Consider the following 25,566-nt stretch of genomic DNA (forward strand, 5'->3'; position numbering starts at 1 on the left):
GTCAGTGAAAGCATCATATGCATCTGTAAAGTTACTAGTGACTTCACAACTGTATTAAATTAAATGTTTTGCACACTTGCGAAAGCTGTTGAAGATCTTACTACGGTAAAGTATAGGGACATTTTGAAAAGATAATCAAAGTTAAAAAATAAATTAAAATATTTGTACGTTGCGTGATAATGTAACAATTTTACATATGTATTTTAAATGTTGGTTAAGATTAAAAAAATACTGCAGCATGATTGGGTAGATTTAAAAGAAAAAATGTAATTAACTATTTTAAATTTAGTTACTCTTTCTAAATATTTATTTAAAATAAAATAAAACCCACCTTAAGTAAAATAGTTATGTGTATTTATTATATATTAAAATGTGCAAAAAGTTATTTACAGAATAAATTTAAATGAATTCAATTTAATTTTCTCAAATACATTTATTTTTCAATCGAAAAACAGTTTTTAAAATATTTAAAAAAAAACATTTCTTTATATATTTTCACCATTAAAATATACACACACACCCACACAACCACACACATATATACTTAAAAAGTTTCAATAAATTAAGATATTTTAATATTATTTCCTGTGGGGTTTTATTTTAAGTCCCCACCTCCATTATTTTCTATGGGAGGTTGTGCAGTACTTTGGAGTGGTAATGGATGGTGCTGGACTTACTCCAGCTCTGAGATGGAGTATATTTACAACTATTCTGGGTCCTTTTTGACTGTAGTAACTATAGAAGTGCATTTTGTTAATACCAATGATCCTACTCTTTTGTGGATGGGAGTATGTCCCTCCCTAGCCCTATCTTAATGCCTCCTTACTTCTCTCAATCCGATCCCCTGTAGTTAAAAATATCCCTCCTTTTCAGCTACTCCCCATTCCTCCCACATTTACTACTAAAACATATACCTACGTGTGCAGAGATCTTCGTATTCAGGGAGGAGATGTCTGCACATAAACGGTAGAAGATGCAGAGGCATTGACCTCTGTACGTAGGTTGGTGAATAGCATTTTGTAGTACATTAGTAGTACTATTGCCTTACTACTAGACATACTACAAAATGCAGTTTGGGAAAAAGGTCCAAAGTTTTTAAACATGAACTTAGAAACAATCTTGTCCCACCACCTTGGCAACAACTCCATTAGTGAACTAAAAGGCAAGCCAGTTGTCATGTGCACCCTGTTTGTGGCCTAGATGCTTATTATAGAAACAGCAACATTATAATCTATTAAATCGATTACAAGAGGTTTGTGCACACATTCTGAACTCACATATTTAAAGGTAGTCACATATGTGAAAATGAAGAAAAAGAATGCTCAATGATATAAAATATTTTTCAGGATCACAAAATGTGGTTAAGCAGGGGATCTGTGATTGATCCCAGGTTGTACTGCATTGCTTTGTGCAATTCAGCCAATAAATGGGTATCTTCTTGGCTCTCCTTTTACATCAAGTGATAGTGCTTTGTCTTGGTACTTGAGGCTACAGCATTCGTGGCAGGCAGAAGCCACATGAACGTTCAGCTCTTTTTGAACTTAAGGTTCTGTGAGGACCTAAAAAAATGAATAATTGTGCCTTTAAAGTATTTTGAAAATAAATACAGTGTAGAAAGGAAGACAGACTAATAATATTACCATTGGTTGGGTTTTTGAATAAAAAATGCCCTTTAAGTAAAGTCATAGAGTCTGATAACTGTGTTAATGAATTGTTCAAGTCTGCATTGTTCTTTTCACTCTTGTGTATGGAGTGCAGGCAAGACAGCACTTGATATAGGATCAGGTGAGCCATTGAATTTTCAGTCTGGCATTTGTCATGACATTTTAGATTTTACTAAAATTATATGTGTAATGTACTTAGTTGTAGGGACTTTCAACCATCCCATACATCCATTGACTTGGTATTGCATCATTTGCATTTTTTATTCTAGCCACCACTGCATAGAGTATTGGGCAATTGGTCAGCGTTGTTCAACAGATGTATGTCGTTACTACGCATGCTGTTACAACGCATGCCTTTACAATGCAACTTTTACAACGACTTGCGTTGGGGGGCGCTGGATAGTGAATAGTTTAATTTACTATTCCAACTCCAGTCGCCGTGGATAGTAGGGAAGGTTTTGGATAGTAAATTAAACCATTCCCTATCCTACAGCGCCCCCCCAGCGCAAGTCGTTGTAACGACTTGCGTTGTAAAAGTTGCGTGGTAAAGGGAGTGCGTGGTAAAAGTTGCGTTGTAAACGCTGTTCCCCCTGTTCAACCATTGACTAACTTCAGTAGGAGTGAAAATATTCAGCCCTTTCACAAGGAGCAGATCCACATACTATTAAATCCCCTTCAGTGCTAGAGTAAAGTGTGCTTTTTGCGACAAAATAATATTGTTTCTGTTCAGCAATGTTTTTTTAGGTTGACAAGGGTCTACAGCTTCCCCAACAATACAGTTTTGCAAAACCTGTAACAAATCAAGCATTTACAAAGCCTAAAAGGCCGACACCCAATGCACATGAAACCTAGTGGCTTTGCCAGTGCATATATGTATCCTTTTCTGTATCTTTAATTACAAATTACCTATTCATGATCATAGGTATCCTCTCTGAGTGCTCTATTTCTAAAAAATGAAGTGCCAGTGCCCAAAGTTTTTCTTAGGAGCTCGAAAACGGTGCTGACGAATGCTTGAGTTGCAGAGTACCAAGGTTGCCTAGTCTAGATCCTACTTTATGCCTCTTTCTTCCCTCACCCTGCACTTCCTGTCTACTTGTCCACTCCTGTGGGTTCTTTTTCATTCTTTTTTCTCCATTTGTTTCCCTATCTTTCTCCTCCTTCCTCCATTTTCTACATTTCCTTCTCTTGCCCTTTGTCAAAGTCTGATAATGAAAAATATGTCCCTCTCACCACAAATGAGTGTCAGTGCCCACCACCTGGACCAACCAGCCCAAATTGAGCAGTCTGTTCTCTACGTTTCTTGTCCAACAGGATGTGTGACTCTGTTGCCCTTAACTACTCTATTTCCTAACCCTTTCTGTTGAACTGTTGATCTGCATCAATAACCTCAGGACACAACATCTACCCCATTCTGAAAAGAAACAGTTACAACCTTTATGTGCACTGCTGTGGTAGTCTGATCTTTCTTGATTGCCTTCTTCAGTTGGAATGTTCCTTACAGTTCTCTACTGGAGATGTGTTAATATAAGTTGTTTGAATATTATCTTCAATGGACCAGTGGATCTAAGTAGCATATTTCAATATCCCCGTGCGGCCTAACAGAGAGCGTGATGTATGGATATATTTTCTGCAACCTATTCTATTGGTCATCTTTACTGCCAATACAGGTTACAGTGATTTTTTTTTTTTTTTTTTTTGGGAGGTCGAAAATAATACTTTATTTGATTTAAAAATAAAATCATAAAAGGGTGGACTTACCACCATGCAAGCGGTATTTACATCATAAAAACAACACAGAATAAACTTTGAGTCGAGTTAAAAATTAATAACATGCTCTGCAAAAGTGGCAGAAAAAAAGGTCTAAGAGGAGAAGAAAAAGGTATAAAAGAATAATGTTTTTTTTTTTAACTCGACTCAAAGTTTATTCTGTGTTGTTTTTATGATGTAAATACCGCTTGCATGGTGGTAAGTCCACCCTTTTATGATTTTATTTTTAAATCAAATAAAGAATTATTATCGACCAGTGATCTTTTCTTATATTCCCCATATTTATGAATAAACGAATACACATGAATTGGATGAATTTAGAAACTATCTGCAGACTTGCTGAACAAAGCAGTAGGAAATTCTTCCATGTCCACAGTCAATATCAAAGGTGAAGCATTCCTAGCGCTTTGGTTACCAAATCTCCTGATTGTTTCTGAAGTTCATGACAACACTGCAGCTCAAACCTGCATCTTTTGAGTGGCTTTTGATGGTACCAATTGGTGCCATTCTCCACATTTGTTGAGTTAGATTTGGAGGACATCTATCACACAGTATTGTCTGATTTGCCATTTTTGTCCTGAAGGAGCCCAAGGGCTCCAGCCAATTTGGTCACAATATACGCAATTTATAATCAGGATTGGATCCCTAAACACAATTAGAAAGAACCACAAATAAAAAATAGGTCTTGCAACTCTGGACCTAGATCCATCTTGTACCCTTTTGTTGCAATCTTTATCACACATTTACTATATCACCATGCACTGCACCATCAGCACTACATATAGTTGTAAGACATTTGCATCTATGAATCCTTAATACATGCGAGTACTTAAGGTTTTTGTATGACAAGAAATTATTCTGATATGGTCCTTATTTGTGACTAAGCATACATTTGATTGATATTAATTGTTGGTATTTTGATTCTCTCAGCCACCTCTACATATCCTTTAGAATGATTTCTTCAATTCTCTTGATATATTCAGGTGCCCTCTTGGAATACAAGTTAGCCCTGTTGGTATTCTCTGTGGCAGATAGATGACAGTAGAGGGGTCAAGCATGGAGATCATTACCTGCTGCAGCCTGCGGTCACAACCACACCTGTTTGCCCATCAGCCTGCTAAACAAAACAACCCACCTCTCTCACAAGACCTCTCATGTAGGAGAGCCATAAACAAGCTCACTCGCTCTTTCGCTTACTGTGCATGGTGGACCACCCTCTTCTGCCATACCCTGACAGGGGAGGCTGTGTTCGCTCTCATCCATCAGTCAACCTGCCATGCTTGGTAGCCCATTTCCTGCTGTGACTTCTCGCACTGGAGAGGTTGTTACCCACAGTGGAGACCAACCCATTGGGAGCAAGTCAGCAAGCCCCAGAGAATCTGTAGCCTGTTAAGGCAGGAGGTGCCCTCAGACGCCAGGACAGGCACAGGGCTCATGTACCACTTATAAGGGATAATGTACCCATTTCTGAGAAAATACAAAAGGATACTCACCTTGGAGTATCATGCTTATAAAAATGCTGGAAGCCTGCAACCTTGTGCCTCTTCTGAGTATTAGACTGCTGTTCGATCACTCACAACATTGTGACAAACTATCCATTTCTTTTTAGAATCATTTAAAAAATAAAATCTGTGACTGCTTTACACATGCAATTATCCAGTCAACTGTAGAGGGACTAAGGAGCAGGAGAGAAGTAGTACTTAGTAACTTCAATTGCTGTCCTTATCTGTCCAAAAGTATTTATGGAACTATCCATCGCTATCACATCTGGGTCACAGCTGGATCCAATCCCTGCCAGGATTTGGAAAGAATGTCTTCCTTTGGAGCAACCCCACTGATGGACAGCTGCAACAGATGACTAACTGAGGCAATAGTGCCTTGTGAGTGGAAAAGAACATTGGTAGCTCCTCCACAGAAAAAGCTTGGTGCAAATCCACCTGTTCTGAGAAACTCCTGCCCAATATCACTCCCTCCATTTTCTATTAAAATCTTGGAAACACATGTCCACAGCCAGGTTTCCAGCTCTATTGAACGCCACTATCTCTTGGATCCAGTCAGTCTGGATTTTACGCTGCCAGGGAACAGAGACTGCATTAGTTTCTATTGTATTCTGGGTAGTTTGAAAATCCTGGCTGACAAGAGTCACTTTGATTCCCTTTGTATTACTAGACCTCTCTGCCACATTCTGCATTGTTTCCCACATCATCCTGCTCTCTCAGATGACCGAGGTAGGCTTTAGAGGGTCTACCTTGAAAAGGTGTAGCCCATATTTGGAGGGCAGACATCAGGGGGTTTATATTCCACCTTATAAGTCTCAGTTTAAGGCACTAAAACAGGGCATATTACAAGCATCTGTCTTAAGCCCCACTCTTTTTAATCTGTACATTCATCTCTTGTCTAAGCTGCTCAAATCACATAGAGTAAATTGTATGTACTATGCAGACTATACTAAATTGATAACTTCAATTGATTTCTCTGTGTCTCAACCTTTTGACATGTTTTACCAAATCATGAGAGACATTTTCACTTGGCTAATGCTCAATATCCTCTGACGTTTGGTCGACAATCAGTGATGCTACCCTTGCTTGACTGAGTTAGTTCAGAATTTAGGGTTAGATGAGAAACTGTCTTTATTCGGCCATGATAAAAGCTGCCAGCTACCTTTTTTTGAATGTCTTTGTGTCTTGTGGACATTTTTGCCTCACCTGCCTGACTTAGCATGGCAGGTAGTTGTCCAGTCGACCTTTGAAAGTCAACTTGACTTCTGTCACTGTCTATTCTTGGGCAGTGCTTAATTTGTGAAAACATATGTGTCAGAGCCCTTGTCAGGAGGCTACTGTAGCTTTCACCACCCATTGCCCCTGCCAGTGCTGCCATTGACATTACCAACACAACTACTAAGAATCACACTCCTCCAAGTGTGACAATTCACACTATTCCAGGACCCCAAAGCTATAGGATTGCTTGGGAGGCAGGTATAATTTTAAGGCATATTGAATTAACAAATAACTGTTGTAGTGCTCGACAAACGGTGCCAACATGCGGCAGACTTTCATCAGTACTGGTGTTAACAATTAAGTGCCAGTGCCAAGCACCCAAAACCACTGTCTCAAATTAAGCACTGCTCTTAGGGACCTCAGCATCTAATTTGAATCAGTTAAAATTAATTGAAAACGCAGCAGCCAGACTGGTATTATAAGACCCCCGTTACTCATCTGCTTCTGCTAAATTGGATGCCCTGCACTAGCTGGCAGTGGTTAAGTGGGTCATTTTCAAATCCCTCTGTACTGTGCACAGAGCCTTTTATAAGAGTGGAATTCTTTACTTGCAATAAAAGTCCACCCTCTATGCCACTATTCACTACATGGTGTGCTATCCCTCGTTTACATCTCCCTTCACTTCTGTGTTGTTCCCTCCCTCATAAGCTTTTCACCCCACCCACTGTCTTGCTCCCTTCCTCATGTGCTTCTTTTCTCTTGCTCCCCACTGGCCTTTATTTTTAATATAACACCACCCCCACTTCCTTGCGCGCTAGTCTGTTGCCCTCAACCCATGCAGTCTTATAAAAAGAAGCACAATTTTACGCTCCTTTGTTTTACATTTTTTTTTGTTACTGTTCTTTCACGGATTGTTGAAAGAAAATGTCACCCTTGCTATTTTGTGGGCACATTCAAGTGAGATGATGGATGCATGCACATACGCCACCACACATGCATGTATCTATACAATGAGGCGGTCACTGTTGACCGCATCATTGTGTCTTTTTTTTCCTTTTGACCATGCTGCACAGCATCAGCAAAAATGCATTTTTCTGATCCCATACAACATTGCCAAAAGTAATTTCCAAAGACTAAGACTCAAATGTGAGGCCTATTGGCTGTGCTAACGCTGATCTCATCTTCAAATCTGTTTCTTATGCACCATGCTTAAATGTCTCGGGCTAGATGTAGCTAATTGTAATTTACCGATTCGAAAATACAGAATTTTACTGATTCGGTATTTTCAAATCAGTAATTGCTATGTAGATAAAAAATCGGTAAAAATTACCGAATCGTTAGGATTCGGTAATTGCCATTCATTCCTATGCGCCTGGAGGCCCATAGGAATGAATGTCAATTACCGAATCGGTAAATACCAATTCGGTAAAATAGGGAAAGCTGCAAGGGTGGCAGGGTGTCACAATGACACCCTGTTGCACCCCTGAATAGTGCTTGTGTGCCTAAGGGCATGTATGTCTGCCACATGGCACAGTTGAAAATGCATTGATTTGCATTTTCAAAGGTATTCCTTATTTGCCACCAACTAATAGTTGGTGGTAAATAACGAATCCTTAAAGCACATGAGCACTGTTTAAAGTGCTTCCTACATGTCATTTACCGATTTGGTTAATACCGAATCGGTAAATGATGATTAGGTAAATACCGAATCGGTAAATAACGATTCGTTATTTACCGAATCTTCCCCTAGATCACAATTGGCTCAATACCGGTCGGTAAACCTGAAATTTACAGAATTTCGGGTTTACCGACCGGTAAAGGGCCTACATCTGGCCCTCACTTTGGCCCATATCTTACTCCTGTTCTATGCCTCTGTATCTCTTTTGACTCGCTAGACACCGCCTCCCCATATCGGATGGTCTCCCCTCTTCTGTGGGTGACCTTCAAAGTTCTAAACTATGGACCTCGCTTGCTCTATCGAACACTCTTCTCCTTCCTTACAACTTCTTTTGGTCCTCTTTAAAATCTGATCTCATTCATGAGGTGTTCCAACAACCTTTAATCGGGGCTGGACGGGAACTGGTCCTGTCAAACTGCTTGGCCAGCCCCCAGGGGCAGGGAGAAGGGGTTGCAGCCGAGCTGTTTTCTAGGGCCAGCTGGGCCGATTTTGTAACAGGGGGTCCATATTGCCGGACCCCGGTAACTAAAACAGTCCCCCAGTGGCCCAAAATAGACGCCACCCTGGCAGCCCACTGGGTAAACGCCCAGTTCCCGCTACAGCCAGTCCGGCCCTGCCTTTAATGTTCCCTGCCACATAGCCGGCTCGTCCTGCCACATAGCCGACCCACTCTGCCACATTGCCAACTCACCCTGCAGTGCAACTTTATCACATGCTTATGTATTGTCATTGATGCTTTCCTAATTAGTCACTGTATAGCGCTTGCATCTAAGCACTATAGCAATAAAACAAGATAAAATTAAATGAAAATGCATTGCTCATGGAGTGCTGAGTTCGAAATGTAACAGGTTCAACAGAATTTGTGCCACACACTCCAATGTGTCAAACTCAAATAGCTCAGAGACCGGATTTTACTTATTCTTTGATGGAGTTGTATGTATTTGGCACTCGAAGTTCACAATAGCCAACGTTAATCTTTTTGCAGCACGTTTGTGGGCATTATCTTGTCACATGTAAATGCTGTCTCTGAAATTACTAAATAATATATGCTAGAAAGATTTATAAATGTAAGACATGGCGGCAAAAAAAACATATGTAATGGACAGGGCCCCAGAAATAATGCGATTCTGCTGCAGCCACATTTTCCACATAATTATGGATTTGGTTCATGTGCCACATAATCCATTATCTGCCGCCTCAGCCGCAGATTTTAATAAATAAAATGCTACTAGCTCAAATGGATCAAAAGTTACAAAATTGCGATGACCTGTTTTACCATGCGGTGGTTAGCCCTAAGTAAAGGTTGACTGGTCATCTTTCGGTTGCCTATTACTGTATTCGGATGTGAAACTGTCACTAATGAAGTGAAATCTTTGCCCAGATAATGTTAACAAATTACAAAATTATAAGTAATATCATCAGAAAATATGCCATATTAGATAGCATAATTAGCCTTTTCTTGCCGCATAATTTAGTCAACTGTGCTACATAATTTGATCCTCATTTGTATAATTCCATTGACCCTGGTAATTGATGGACTAATGCCACCTACACGTTTGGCATAGATTACCATTTGTCCCGGAATGCCACTTCTATCCACACCCTTATTTAATCCCATGTGAATTAATCTTAATTAATTGTGAAGGATTCCTTGTGACGTTAAAAATCCTGGTCTTTGAGTGTCTTTTTGTTAAAGAGAGCAACAGGGGTATACCTTCACAGGGGTGTTACACCCCACTAATAAATGTATTTTCTGGTAAATAGTTGGGTACAGCTGCTTTCAGTTGGGTATGGTCTCTGTTTTGAAAGTCTTCAACAATTTTGGTTATTTAATACAAATATTGTGTTTTCTCTCACCTAGTACCCTCACCAATCGGTATTCTTTTCCCTTTCAACTCCCCCTGAAGCCCGACTCACGCGCCCTGCTTGTTTATAAATGTATTTAAACATTCTATCCCGAGTGATTGTTGGAAAATCTGAAGCTCATAACCTCCCACTCTTAGTGACCAAGTTACACCCCTAGAAAGCAGCCTAATATGGTGGAGCGTTTTTCAGTCAATGGTGTTTTAAATGCACCACTGACATGTGGCACTTGCATACCCTGTCTTCTGCCACTTCCGGTTGAAGAGAAAGCCTCTCAGTACTTTCATTTTAGGGCAGAATCTTCGGAATTGGCTCTGGGATCAGGAAAATAGAGAACACACATTTAGCAAAATGTTAGCATGCAATTGCTTCGAGTAAGCAGATAGATTGAGATAAATGACTCTGTTCACGATGCTGGCATTTGAATCCGTGTCATTCCCAACCACCCAGTACACAGCCGCCAGATTTCTTAAATAAATACTTTTTGATATTCCAGCATTCGAGTACAACAATTGTGTTCTCTTGAAGAGAACACAATTGTTGTACTCGAATGCTTGTTGACAGAAGCAAACACATTGGCATCTGCTTCTTTGACTCGGCCTGCGAAATGCGCCTTAAATAATTTTGACATTTGCTTAGCTTAGTCTCCATCAACTTAACTCTGATCACAGTAAAACCCAGGAGGAGGGGTTTTAAATATTCAGCCAACAGTTGTAACAAGAGTCTCTTTCTTTAAAGTACCAATTGCTATAAATGCAGAAAGCAGCCCAAGTCTATACAAAATAAAAGGGAGACACTGCTAAAAAACACATTGTGCAAAATAAATGGCAACTAGAAATAATACATTTGATAAAAAATGAAATATTAGTGGTCTTGCACTTTAAAGCCAGAAACATTGTGGTTTAAAAAAATCTCTCCTAAGAGATTACGCAAGTTTCCCCTGGTATGGAAGGCAGATACAGCGGTGCGCAGCATCACTATTTCATTGATGAATGGTATTAACAGCTGTACATGGATAGACAAGTCTTCCTTGCCAGGTTAGAGACATTAGGTAGTGTAATGCAAAGCAATCAAATACTAAAGTAATAATCATCATTCCCAGTCCACGCCTCCTCGAGTCACCCAGCACAACCATGTGAGAAAGCACCCCGCACCCCAGGAAAAGCCCACACCCCAGCACCTGGTGGCAGAGTAGATACTAAGTGCAAGGCCAGGCAATGAAGGAAAGAACCTCTTTCCTTTCCATCTTGGCAGGATTGATTTTATTCAGTAAAGCACTAAGGCTGGGCGTAGTGGGCAAGGTGGGGCTACGTGAAGCATCACGGAGTGGGGGGAATCTACGCACTCCCACACACTTCGCGTAGCCCCACTACGCGCCGCCCGCCTCCCTCCCGCCCTCTTCTAAATGCCCTTAAAATCATTAAAAACATTATAAAACTAATGAAAACGACTTACCTGAGATGCGGCGTCCTGGGGCTCCCTCTACCTGGTTTATCGCAACTTCTTCCTCAAAAATGCAAGAAATGCGCATGTGCGGGCGTCCGCGCATGCGCATTTGTGAGGACGAAGTCGGCGATAAAGCAGGAAGATGGAGCCCCGGGACGCCGCATCTCAGGTAAGTCGTTTTCATTATTTTTATAATGTTTTTAATGATTTTAAGGGCATTTAGAAGAGGTCGGGAGGGAGGCGGGTGGAAGGCAACTTCGCTCCTCCATGGCGTTTGCATAGTCTGCCTACTACGCCTACTTTGCGAATCCCGAAGTAGGCAACACTACGCACACTCCGTGGACGGAGCGGAGCACTACGCCCACCCTATAAAGTACCTAACATGCAGTAACAGGACCCTCATACCACAATTACAGGTTGGTAAGAATAATTTGAAGGTTTAGGAGTGGTTAGTGGTAAGGGGAGGCAAGAGTAATTTTAGGATTTAGGGGTAGGTACAGTTAAACAGGGAAAGGAGTAATGATATATTCAATACATAAAAAAAACAAATGTTAGGTTAGGGATAAGTTATTCGTAGGAGTTCTCTATTTCTTCTTTTCATACAAACCAAGCTTAACAACACAAGCATTAGAAATTCAGAAGTTATAGTTGTAACTTAAATGTATAATTTACACAGTACATTCAAGGTACTATAAGGCGTGCACCACCTTACACAGTTTTACTTATAACTTACATTTTTAATTTACGCACCACCTGCAAATGACCATAAGTTGTGCACCTGCCTAAGCAGTGTTGTCACCTCACTCACGCACTACTTTAACTCACCACTCTATCATGCACTGTGTTCTGACAAAAATTATCTCATATGAAATCTAAGTATAGCTATGTAAGATATTATTCCACATGCTGTAAGTGATATAATATGCAAGTTAAAACCAGTGCATAGAGGAGATGCAAGTTATAGTGGATTATAGTGGAGCCGCGTAGCGTACAGTACAGTGAAGTCTTATAAACTGAAGTGCCATCTCGCAGGGTAGAATGGTGGAATAGAGTGTTTTACAGTGGAGTGTATGGGGATAGAGGGTAGCAGAGTCTCATAGTGTGCCATAAAGTATAGAACAGTTCTACTGAGTGGAGTTATAGAGAGTTGCATACAATGGAACAGTGTACACTACATTCGCATATACTACAGTTTTGTATACTGGAGAACCTTACAGTGAAGTAGCTTATAGTGGAATAGCATGCAGTGAAATACTGTATAGTAGGTTAGCGTACAAGAGTGAATTGGCATACAGTGGAAAAGTGAACAGTGGAGTGTTGTAGAGTGAAGAGCCATAGAATGGAGTAGGATATTTTGGATTAGCATACAGTGGAGTAGTGCACATTGAAGTGAAGTAGGACAGACTCAAGTAAACTGATATAAACTGGATTGGCATCTCATACAGAAGAGTGGAGTGTTGTGTCATATAGTGTTTGAAAGTATTGTAGAAATTAGCAGAATATTGGACAATAGAGTGTATGGCCATAGACTTGAATACAATTTGAACAGTGAAGCGTACATGGAGTACAGTCTAGTAGAGTGTGCTAGAATCTAGTAGTGTTTTGTAGAGTGGAGGTATATAGAGTGGAAGAGTGTAGAGTGGAGTGGCATGGAGTGGTGTACCATACAGTGGAGTCCCATAAAGTGGAATAGTGTGCACTGGAGTGTCGTTCAGTGGTGTGGCATACAGTGGAATAGAACAGACTGAAGAGGTGTTCAGTGGAGATGCATAAATTGGAATAGCATACAGTTGAGTAGTATACAGTGGAGTGTGTAGATTGGAGGGATGTATAGTGTAGTGCAGTACAATGTAGACAGGTAGAGTTTAGGTAACTTTTAGGAGGACTGTACTTTATGGTGTGCAGATTACCCCGAGGCAGCAAATAGCACTGCATTGCTCTTCTCTAGATGTACCAAGCAAAGAGAGGCGACGCATTATGACCTTGCATTGTTTAGTAAATCTTACATTAGTATAGCATTGCCCTTGCAATGGTTTGCATAGCGCAAGGGTTACGCAATAGCATTCCATATTTTTCTGTGGTGTTCTGTTGTGCCACGATATAACTCTGTAGGTTAGCAGTATACTGTGTTACTTGGCAATGATAAGCCAGTGTGTAATTAGCTAATGTCTGCCTTTACAAATTTAAAAGGCAGACATATTTAATTTTTTTTGTACACTTTTGTTGTGTTTTTGGCTTTGGGCCTTTAACATAGGTATTTTTTGTTTGTTTTTAATCTCCACATATTACCATTTTTTAAAGGTGGGAATCGTTAGGGATTTATTTTTTGCTTCTATATATTTTTAACCATTTACATCGTACTGCGTTACTACCTAGCATGTACTTGTTTTTAACAAAATGTTCACATTTTTAAAATGTATTGTACTTAACTCAGTAGTTTATAGGTATTACCGTGGCAATGCGTAGATTTTGTTTTACATAACTAAATATGTAATGACATTGTACTGTACTGTATTTGTGAAATATTGTGTATTGCAGTGTATTTTGTTTAAGTATTTTTTTTAATATTTGAAGGTACCACAGTACTATCTATATAGTTCCTAGGTTGTACCATGGTATTCCATAATATTAAAAAAAAATATAGAACCATATAATTATGTTCCCCTACCTATTGCCACTCAAATTAAGTGGTAGTAGGTAGAGAAAACATATGAAACCTAATACTTACCTGTATTTAAGGCCCTAAGCCAGAACACTAGGAAAGTGGCCTTAATATAACATGGCTGCCTGCAATTTTTGTAAAGACATTCATTATCCAATCAGATAATTGTCATCAGACTTGTCATCAATAGATATTATTGTACTACCTCGAAACTACAATGACAGCAGATTTCACTAAGTTTAAAATGTTAATAACTCTAAAAATACTAACCCTTTTTGATGCCACCAGAAAAAGAATCCTCTGCACACCATAATCTTCAGTTTTGGGGGCCCCTTTTAAGTTTGCACTTCCTTGATGACTCTCCACAAAACTTTTCATCATCCACTAATGTACAATGAGGAATTGTTCTGGAAAGTTTTGTAGAGATTCGTCAAATGGGCGCAAGATTATAAAGCAGCAAAAATACAAGGAATTCCTACATGTGGCTACCCTAACTATAACTACAGAGTAGCTACAGTGATTAAGTGGCATTGAACTTAAGAACGCTTCATTGAATTCTCATTGTCCGCAAGGAAACATGGTTAGAGCCATCAGCGTTCAATCAATTAATCAGTGCATTGTGTAATTTGTAGTCTTTGTTCGCTCCAGTAAACCAATTAAATTAATTCACCACTTAAACAATGGTTTCTTTCCCATATCCTCTAAGGATGTTAGACATCGGTAGTAGATTAGTGATGACATATTGTCCCTAGAAAAAAAGTGTTATTTTTTATACACTTTGCTTTACCACCTCATGATTTTCCATAGGATTTCACATTTCCTCAAGCCGCATTTCCCTGTGGAAAATGGTCTGGTTCATTCTGGGCTGCATTATACGAATAGTTACCATCTTGGACCACTAGATATATCAACTATGTGGATTCCACAGAGACCATCTCACTCCAAATCCTTTTAGACACTGTCTCCAGTCCTGAACCTTTCACTCCAAATCATTGTTTTCATTTGTGTTAATTAAACAGTTCACAGAAAGCAAAACAAGACTACATCACTTAGAATCCATTAGTTCATGACATGAACAGCTAGAACCGCTGTGTCCATATGACCTAGAGGGATGTGGTCATCTTACTTCTCGAGTTTGATTGCATGACATCCTTGAGTGTTTGTGAACACACTTAAGACTTGTGAGTTTTGTGCATTCACAAAGTCCTATCTGACCTTTTCCCACCCTGAATATGGTTGGAGATTTACTCCAGCGCAGGGATAGAGTAACACCATTTTGAGGGTGGGAAGAGGAACAGAGCACAATAAACTATGTTGGGGTATCAGAAAGAGGCTTTACCTGTGGAGAAAAAAAGAAGCACATTTGTATTTAAACCCTGTGTATACCTACTCATATGGTTTTAGAAAATGTCATAACATTACCTAGAGTGTGCCTGGAGAGCTGCACCTGGGCCAGCTGTCCAAGTGTACTCCTGGGAGTGTTTGCAAGTTCTCAAAATTCACAGGAATACATCAAAAGGGGTAAATTAGTGGCTTTTCTTTGTGAACCGGTTTAAAATATTGAAGTGATTGAAGCAAATATTTCTTTCCCATACTGTAATATGTCACCATTAAACCACAATTTGTTGTTATCTATGATTCCTCATTTATATGTTTATAATGTAGTTTTCTTCTGTCTCTTGTGATTCAGGGTCTTCTTTCTAAGATCTCGGACATTTTACTGTGCAGATGGACTTGTAGAAACTGCTGTCAGAAGTGCTATGAGTGTAGTTGTTGCCAGTCAAGTGAAGATGAGGTGGAAATATTGGGGCCCTTTCCTGCTCAGACTCCGCCATGGCTGTAAGTGGAGCTTTGTATTTCAAATAAACGTTTCAGGTGTTCTAGCATATGTAAGAAAGAACCCACTATCACTACTTCACTATTTATGACTTTAAAGTGATCAATATTATGACAATTTTTGGCAAAGCCAGTAGGTCTGGATTTAATGTGCTAAACTGTAGAAACTCAGTCTAGGCACATTCATACCAGTCAGATTGAAGACATGTAGGCCAGTCTTTATTTAAGGCCCCTTCATGTTTATTACATTGGTGTTTGAGATGTTGCCAGTAGGGAAGGGGGGTCAAGAGGAGCCGGAAAGAACAAACAAGTAAAATAGAGAGAATAAAAGAGAGAGAGAGAGAGGGACATGGCAATGGGGGAGAAATGAAGAGGTAGAGGTATGGGAAAGAGGAAGGTGTGGGAAGTGTAGTGTCTTGTAAATATATATAGCGGAACCCTTCTGATCCCTGTTGGATTCTGTAGAAGGATGACATATTGTTTGGGTGTGTCTGGGTGTGGTCAATAAGGATCACCACGCAAAGACATGCACTACAGTGCTCCATGTGTCATTTGCGTGATACCAGGCTGGGGAAGGCGCTACAGGAGGAAGGAATAGAGAGATGTGTAGGTAAAGAAATGAGAAGTGGCATGCAGGTGATAGAGGGGTTATGGGAAGGAAATAAAGAGAGTGACAGACAAGAAAAATGAAAAGGGATAGAGATGGGAAAAAAGGAGGGGAAGGAGGGAGGGACAAGAGGGTGGTATGGTTGGGAGGAATGAGGAGCGAGACACATGGGAGAGTGAGAGGGGTAGAAGAGAAAAAGGAGGAGCAGATACAAGAGGGCTGGGAATGAGCAGCAAGGAGCCAACAACTATATATCGCTAACCATCGTCTTCCAGTATGATGACAATTGAGTGAGGTATTGGGAGTTGGCTATGGATGATTTGCATGTATTTTCTAATTGAGATGCATAAATGATTCTATGTCTTTGGAAACTTTCTTCTACACAGGCTGTGTTCAATTTTCAAAAGGTAAACATTCCAATTATGTGTGCGCCCCATACCCTAGATTAGTTCCACAAAAGTATTTGGGATTTCCTTAATCTAGGACTGTGTCTCTCAAAGTCTAAAAGCTGATGTTCTTACAATTTAATATCCCTTAATTTAGGTCACCATTCAAGTACAGACATTCAGATTATTATTTGTTATTTGGCAAAAGTAAGGAAACATTGGGGTACAAATATTTTGATATGTCTAGCAGCTAGGCATACATTGGGTCTTTTATTTTAAATCTATTTTAAATCTGAGAGGAGTGACAACATTCAACCATTCAGTTGATAGAATGACACCAGTTGGCAGAGAGGCAGGTGAAATCTTTTATGTGTTTTAAAATTCTGCTCAAATGTTACAAGCAAAAAATATCTATGAGTCTTGTTTGTTTTGTGATTACTTTTATTAATTAACAATTTCATTTTATGATTATATCTCATACACATGGTACTGAAGTTGATTTTGAGCCAGTGAAGTTCTTTCAAGAGAGCTGTGTTTTTATCCCTTATGTTTATTTTAGGTTGTCCTGATTATTGCCTCACAGATTGGTATATGGATATAAACGTGTATGTGTGTGCACATGTGTGTATGCATGCATACACGTGGAATCAAGGACTGTTGGTGCACTAGTAGCAAGTTAAAAGTGCATCTGGGCCATGTTGAATGCATATCAGCATATACAACGAAGTATTGTGTGAGATATTGTGGTTGTGTCTTGGTGGTGAGTGCCATTTTAAGTATGGTGAAATGGAAACCAACAATGTGCTATACCTGTTGTTACACTTGGTCCTCTGCAGGGCCACCCCCAAACCTTTTGCCTTCACTGCTCCTATTTTTGCTGGATTCGTTTTTGTTAGCTTTAGGGCACTGTGGACTCTACCACTGCTAACCAGGACTAAAGTGCTTCTTGGGCTCTCTCCGTAACACATGGTAAGATTGGATTACACCTGTTTGGTATATATAATTTACATTTACATCTCTTGTATAGCGGTATACCATATACCCAGGGCCTGTAAATTAATTTCTTCTAGTCGGCCTGCAGCACTGATTACACCATCCACTTAAGTAGCCGCTTAAAACATGTCCTGCGTCTGCCACTTGAGTTTGAATGCAGTGTTAAGCTACTAATTCAACTTGGCAACAAAACCACCTTGCCAAGCTTCTTTAAAGTCCCCTTTTATTGCATATGCTTCAACCCTAAGGTAGGCCCTAGGTAGACCATAGGACAGCGTGCATTTTAATTAAACGGTTGGTCATGTAATTTTATGTTTTAAATGTCCTGGTATTGAAAAACTCATACATTTGTTTTTCACTACATTGAGGTCTACCTCTTCCATACAATAACATTGGGTTGCCTTATTACATTTAATAAGTGCTAAAGTTTGACTGGAAACAGGTTAGCATTTCATGTTTAGTGTCTGGGAAATTACAATTAAACATTTTCATTATTGGTAAAATCAGATTTCAAGTTACAGTTTTGAAAATGCTACTTTTAGAAAGTTGCCATTTTCTGCCTTAAACTATTTGGTGCCTGCAGCCTACCTTGGGTCACATGACTGAGTATAGTTGGCAGCTGGACTTTGTTTAATGCCCCCAGCCAGCACACAATAGAGGGATTAGGTGTGCCAGGCTAGGCTGCCAACTAACAGGATGTGGGGTCGGAGCTGAGCACAGCTCCACTTGCAACTAAATAGGTTTTGCTCTTACTTCACACTAAGAACTTGTCAACCCCTGCATTGTTTATGCAGCCATATTGGAGCCAGGGCAGGGGAGTCAGGAAACATTAAGAACTTCAAAGGGAATTCTCTTGAAACTTCTCCTACTTAAAAAAGGCACTATGTATGAAAAGGAGACCTCAAACCCGCTCTTCAAGTCACTATCAGAACCTGCGGAAGGACTTTCAGAGGACTGCTGCTGCTGTGGCCTGCTGTATTCTCTGCAAGACTGTGTTGCTGCACCTGAAAGGAATGCTTTGCTGCCTAGACTCTGCCTTGACCCTCAGAAACCTACTCTGCTGCTTGTGCTCTGTTTCATCACTTGCACCCAGAGCTACAAGAGTGAAGCCAAGGACTAGTTTGCTGGCCTCCTGTTCAGAGCCTAAGGGACAGAAAAGGCTCCCTCCATCATGAACTCATACCTGGACCCAGCCTGAGTGAGTTCTAACCCCCCCCCCCCCCCCCCCCAAGTGGTGTCCCTCCAATGTTGGACCCTCTGTGGTGGAGCTAAAGGGGCCAGATAGCCAAAATCCCAAACTTTGGACTTAGAACATTTTTGACTAAAAACTGCTCTGAGAACTGAGCAAAGACCGGGGCCACCCTGCCCGTCTCTCCGCCCTAGGTGCATCACCGGCCGGCCTGACTTAATGGCAGCTCCTGCTACGGTCTTCTCCATAGCAGCAAATCCTGCTCAGTGGTCCTTCGCCAAAGGAGTATCTGGATTCAGAGAAATTCTTGTCAGCTACAGGCTCCTGCCCTGTCCCGCTGGAGATTTTTGGCTTCCAAAAAGTAACTATGTTCAATCGTAGAAATCTCCATCGCAACTTCGTCCAGTGGCTCCCCAACAACTACACTCCCTCCATGGACACTGCCTGCAGCCATGCCTCACTGTATTTTACCATCTCAGAATATTTTCTTTAGAATTTCTTCTAGGTCTGAAGGTAAACATTTACTGGGCCAAAGCAACTATTTATATCCGAACCATGTTCTATACTGGTCAGCCATATTTTTCCACTTTTATCCAGTCTCGTGCGACTAGATGTCCGCGGATGGTGCTTTGATCTTTTAGGCACTAGATTTTCCATAAAAATTAAAAAAATTCGTACAACAGGTTCTACTGATTATTTATGTCATTTTGGTCATGATTTATTTATTAAATTCTGCTCTATTCTTCTAACTTCGTGTGGGATTTTTCTTGCATGTGTTTTCCCTTCATTACTATTTGTGTGCTGCATAAATTCTTTAATAAACAAAAATTGGTTCTGTCGGGTTACTGATTACTTCTGCTAGCGCATTAAATGTTGCATATGTCAATTTTGTTATACCAAACGTATCTCAAATGCCTAGCGCAGGAAACATTTTTACAAACAATAAGGCACATGTCTCAAATTGCTATCTACTGTGTAAGTTTTATCAAAATGATTTCATTCATATATTTTACACATATAATCACGGCTGTCAACACAAGTGAAATATTGCAAATAAGTGGTGGCCAAGTGACATTGGTGCTCAGTGGTGTGCAATATATACATGGTGGTGAAAATTATGTACATGTGGGTAATGGGACAGATAATATAGGGAAATGCAATGATTCTGCCAGCTGATGATTATTCTTTGTTTGGGCAGAGCCTTGGACGATCTGAGCCTAGTGTGATCATCAACGTTTCAACCCATTATATGCTTCTTTCGGTATTCAAGATCGGGTCTTCATTAGGATGGAACGGGGTGGGGAGGGGTTAGGGACAGTCTACAATTTAGAAAAGCAGTGTTAGGTGTTTTACAACTGGCAGAGATACGTATTGAGAATGCATGTGGTGATGAAACTCACCCTAAAAGGACCAGAGTAAATCCTGTAACGTGACCTGGTGGCGGAATCAATTGCGACCTAGGTGGTTATAGTCTACAAAGTAGAAAGGCATGTGTATTATACCTGTAGGATGTGCAAGCGTCACATAAAAACCACCCAGGAAGTGGTGCAACCTCCCTTCTAGAGGAGGGAAGACGATAAAAAGCACATCTCAAGCATCAAGGAGGTGCCGGTGACCCGATGACTGGTGCTGCATGCCCGCTCTAACAAGACAGATGGGAGCGCGTGCCACAGTACAGTCAAACTCGTGTTAAGGTCAATCTATGTGTGTATTTGCTGGCAATGTACAGTCAAACTGGTGTTGAGGTCAGAGAGCAACCTATGCGTGGAGTAGCATTACTATTACGAGACCATGCCATTGCGCTTGGTGCGGCCGCCAGTCAGCTAGTACTTGAATAGCTGCAGCACATACCAGTGCAATGCGCCTAGAGTGGGACTCGGGCGCTGCGCATACGATGGGTCAAGGTGAGTGGGTTACTAGCTAGCATGCGCCACCTAGGCAGCTAATTCGTGGATGCGGGTGGGATAACAGTAACAAGACTGCTAGACAGCTCGAGAGGCGGCAGCGAGCAAAAGTGCTTTGCGTCTATCGGGGGAATGGGCCGCTGCGCCTTGCATCCACCGAGTCAAAGTGAAATGGCACCCATAGTGGGGTTTAGCTACCGCGCGCCTGCTTAGGCGGTTGGACGTGGAATGCGATTGCAATTCCTGTAGGAAGAGCGCTAGAGAGCCACCGCTCATGCAGCGGAAATACATGACAATTCTATTGTGGGACAGCGCCATCTGTGCAGTGCTTTAAATGGGCCGGTACTCACCGGTACTGAGTACCGGCACTTCTAAATTTTCGGCGCTTGAGTACCGGAACTTTTTCTTTGTCAAAAGAGAGTACCGGTACTCATGAGCCAAGCTACGTGATATTGGCATTTACAAAAAAAGAAGAGCAATGCAGCTGAGAACGAGCGTGTCTGTTTTCCTGAAGCACTCTAATCGAGTGCTAATCGCCCCTTTCAATGTGCTAATTGAGCGGCGGCCCTGGCATTTATTCAGAGTTGGCAGGAAGTTTGGGAGGGTGCAGACTCACGCTGTGATGCCTGCGGCAGTGTCCCCCTGGTAGTGATGACCGTGAGATAATCTGCTAAACGGCACCGCCTTCTGAGAGCCGTGCCTGTTGTGCCTTTTAAAGACGTGCAGCACCTGCTCTCAGGCTCACGCTGGGTGGGACACAAACTTTACAAGTTCAAAGCTGCCTCCGTTTGCAAACATGGGTCACTTTCCTGGTGCTCGGGCATATTTTCTCTCCCAGTTCGACCATGTCAGTATGCACCTGAGCTGGTAACAGCCAGGCTTCTTTGCTTCTTTGTTAGAGACATGCTCTCTCGCCTGAATTTGCTGATCTGCCGGGCTACTGGGGCACTTTGAAGGGCTGGCCGCCCTTCACAGACAATGAACTAGCTCAACTCTTTATGCGGACTGGTGGCCTGACCCATCAGAGCACAGAGGGTGATGACGGTGTGTGGCACGGTTTCTGCAACCACGTGATCAAAACAAACCGGGCCCAGGTTTGTGACTATACCCATGGCAACCTGAAGCAAAGCGGCACTGGTAATGTGTGACATTGCATTTCAGTGGGGTGATGCGGGACAGGAACTGAAATGCGTTAACCTAATCTGTGATGCTTGGGCTGTCTGTCTATGCTTGCTGCACTTTCTTCGTGTGTTAGAGGGAATGGGTGGGCTCTAGATCGGTAGGAGGCTAGGTTATGAAGTCCTAGGGCAACTGGCACTAATGTCACTTTCTCGTTCAGTTGCAAGAGGCACAGCAGTAACTTTAAGGGGAGAAAGATCAAAGTGAGGGGGTTAGGGAAGAGAGGGGAGTGAGACTGGATGGATGGACAGAAGGGAGGAAGGGAACTGGACTGGTTTGAGCATTTGTACCAGGGTTGCTTTTGATCCTCAGCCTAGCCCTAGTAGGTGGGTTCTCTTTTAATGCCTGGGAGGTGTATAAAAGAGCTGTATTTATGCAAGCAGTGGGTACTTTATGCAGACCAGGATTTAAGAAAAATGTATTTGTGCAGATGAGGCCAGGGATGGAACGGGAACTGCATGAATGCAGATGGGAGCTGTATTTAAGTAGGTGAAGGGAAGCTGTTCTTCTGTTTGAGAAAAACTATGGAGATGTATGTATGCTCGCGAGGAGCTGAATGAAGCAGGTGAGGGGCTATGTGAGATGTGTCTATGTAGGTGAGGGTTTGCAGGGATCCCCCAGGACAGGGCTAAAAAGGCAGGAAGTGTCGTGACCAGGAGGTGACAGTCCGAACATCGGCCTCAGTAAGGTTGCATTTCCATGTAAAATTTTAAGAACTTTGATCTAAGACAAACTTGAGAAATATGTATTAACAGATGACTGTTAAAAACAATGACATACAAAAAAATTCTGTTGTGTGCTTCCCAGGAGGGTATTCGAAAATGAATGTCCATTAAGACAAAACATGGACTTAGAATATAATTCCTAGGTGAAAGCACAGCGAGTTGCGTTTGCCGTTTAATAAACAGCAGTGGATTAAAGCCATAATTCTCAGGTATAATGCAATACATGTAAATTGCAGAAGTGACTTATGTGTAAAAGAAGAGTTGACCAGATTTAAAGAAAAATCTGCATTTTTATCAACTTGTAAAACTGGGCCACAAACACTGCACAAATATGTTCAGTGGTTAATTTGAGAAATGTTTAGATTTGACAGTTAATGAAAGCGCGAGAACTCGACAAGCGCGCACTTAGGGCCCGCCCCCCCGGATCCCCACCACACCCCCATTGTCTGTCCAGTAGCCGGTTGGCTACTGGACATGAAGTCCTTCCGGGGCAACTTATGACGCACTTCCGGCGGGATTCCACAGGTAGGGAGGGCGGGCCAGGATGAGCTATTTAACCCTAGGTACACTTATGCACGCCCTCTTTTTCCCACCCTGGACACCGTCTGGTTTGCCCTGGATCCCATGGGATCCAGGGCGAACCAGACGAGCTGCTCGTAATGCCCCTTACCTGGGCAGTTTGTGTAGTCTGTGTGGGTATGATTTTATTAGAGAAAACCACATGAACTACAAGACAGGTCACTTCTCAGGGCTTTGTCCTCTTTCTGCGTGGTCAGTGGAATTCAATTTCACAGAATTTCGTCAAACTTTACTTCCCTGTTATGAGGAATAAAAAAATTAAAATTCACCCGGTGCTAGCGCGGTGGCATGTCAGGTTCAAGAATTATGGATTTCAAGCAAAGGAAAGTCTAAACATAATGGCCGATTTGTGACACAGTGAGGCAAGGTACTCCCCTCTGAATTCACAATCGAGGCCTCTGTGCAGAGACTGGAGACAGCAAGTACAGATTCTATATGTGTAAAGTCCGCCTGGCCCTCCATCCATTAGTAGTATTGTGCATGGGCTCAGGTGAGCCTTGTGGGTGCAGTGAGCAGAGCCTGCTGATCCCAGGTGCCGCTGCGCCTACGTCACCAAGGAGAGCACATGCCCTAAGGGGCTCATATGTGTCAGTACCCCACCACTCTGGGATGTCATCCGTGGGATGAGGTTTGCAAATTACACTGCAATGCCTTCCTCTGCTGTATTAATGCGGAAAAGAGAAATCAAAGGTGCAGCAGATAATCCTTTCTAATTGGCAGATGATAAGATAGTTCAGTGGACTAATGCAACCAATGCAGAGATCTTTGTGTCACCTGAAAGTCTTATGTTCGAATTTCAATGGGTCCACTCTGCCTTTTACCCTACTGAGCTCAACAAAATGAGTAACATTCAGTTAGGTAACACCTGTTATCAGCTCCGAGAGTCCAGGCAAACGATAGAGTTTACTACAGAAGTGTCACAATTATTCTTAATGAAGGATGTTCTTTCATGTGTGCTTGTTACACAAGTAGGCATGTCCTCACATGCAAAATGTTTGCCTGGGAAGGAGTACATATGCTAATGTGGCCTTGCAACCTATTTTCTGAACTTCCAAGTGTTCTTTGGGAATCTGTGTGTGGTCAAAATGCACCTATACGCACGGACACTGGAAATATGCGGTAGAGGATGGCTATATTATGTGGCCGGGTTGAATTAATTATGCAGCTAGATACAGCATATTATTAGGCATAATGCGGCACATTTTGAGATAGTATTACTTTATTATTTTTGTCATATTTAAACTTCTTAACAGTCTGGGCATTGGTTGCACCGCCTTAGTACCAATTTAACACCCAAATAGAGCAATGAGCAACAGAAAGGTGGCCAGTCAAACTTTGCAATGGGCCTTTCACATGTCGATGCAATTTTAGTAACTTTTGAACCGTATGAGCTAGAAACATCCTTTTAGTTAAAATCTGCAGATTATGCAGCAGAGTATGAATTATGTGGCACATGTGTCAAATCTACAATTATGCGTAAAACACCACTGCTGCACAATCACATAATACCAGTGGCCCTGCCTATAAGGAGAAGGATTTTGTGAGTCTGGACCAATGTTTCTCTATGTGTAAAAAACAGAGGCTGCCTTCTTGTTTGCCATCTTGTGACCTGAAACCATTGAGGGTGTTAAAGAACCATGAAACATCACTTTGACACCAAGTTTGGTCTATAGTTTAAGCTTAAAATTTACTGTACTGGAGAGAGCAGAGGTCTTCATTTTCTCTAAAAGGCTAAGCAACACAATTTGTACCTCTCCTTGCACATCCTCTCCATCACTTCACTATCCTGTTTTCTGGGGACTCAGTACATAGGATTTTAAAAGCATTATTTTCAAAACAGGACTGATTTCTCTGCTGATCATCTGATCCAAACCACCCATTGTCACTTCTTTTGTGTTGCAGCATTACTACTACCTATTTTAATGGTCCTCAGCTCGCAGGCCTCAGAAGGATAAAACGCGGAGTTCGACTTGCTGAGATTTGAACTTGTGATCTGTAGATCGCAGGACATATCAGAGACAAATGCTGAACATGTTTAGCCTTTTCATTTAGCATCAGGGATACAACATTATATGAATATCATCTGCACACACATATGTCTATTTTAGATTCTTCCTGAAAGCACACAGACTGCTACAGCAAACAGCATCCACATGTGTTGTATTTACATTACCCTGATCTGTAGTCTCTGTCATGCTTTGCAGGACAACAAGTTTCAAGAAGAAACAAACACTATCCTATTCCTCCTCCGATGTGCCCCCGTAATTGAATATCCTGAAAATCTTCCATGAATCTGTCCTACTGGACTTATGTTTGAAACAGAGGGACCGATGTATCATTGAATTGCATTTCTTGAATCATGCTAGATGTT

At 41.4% G+C, this 25,566-nt stretch overlaps 1 protein-coding gene across 1 annotated transcript in view; it reads left to right on the forward strand.

Annotated features, from left to right (window-relative positions):
- Positions 1 to 25,566, forward strand: part of SYT17 (synaptotagmin 17) — a 616,952-nt gene that overhangs the window by 37,145 nt on the left and 554,241 nt on the right. Inside the window, exon 3 of the mRNA XM_086939743.1 lies at positions 15,488 to 15,636. Within this exon, the coding sequence (XP_086795869.1) occupies positions 15,488 to 15,636 (149 nt within the window). The remainder of the gene's footprint in view (positions 1 to 15,487; positions 15,637 to 25,566) is intronic.

This window comes from Lissotriton vulgaris, chromosome 10 (genome assembly GCF_964263255.1).
Source record: "Lissotriton vulgaris chromosome 10, aLisVul1.2, whole genome shotgun sequence".
NCBI lineage: Eukaryota > Metazoa > Chordata > Amphibia > Caudata > Salamandridae > Lissotriton > Lissotriton vulgaris.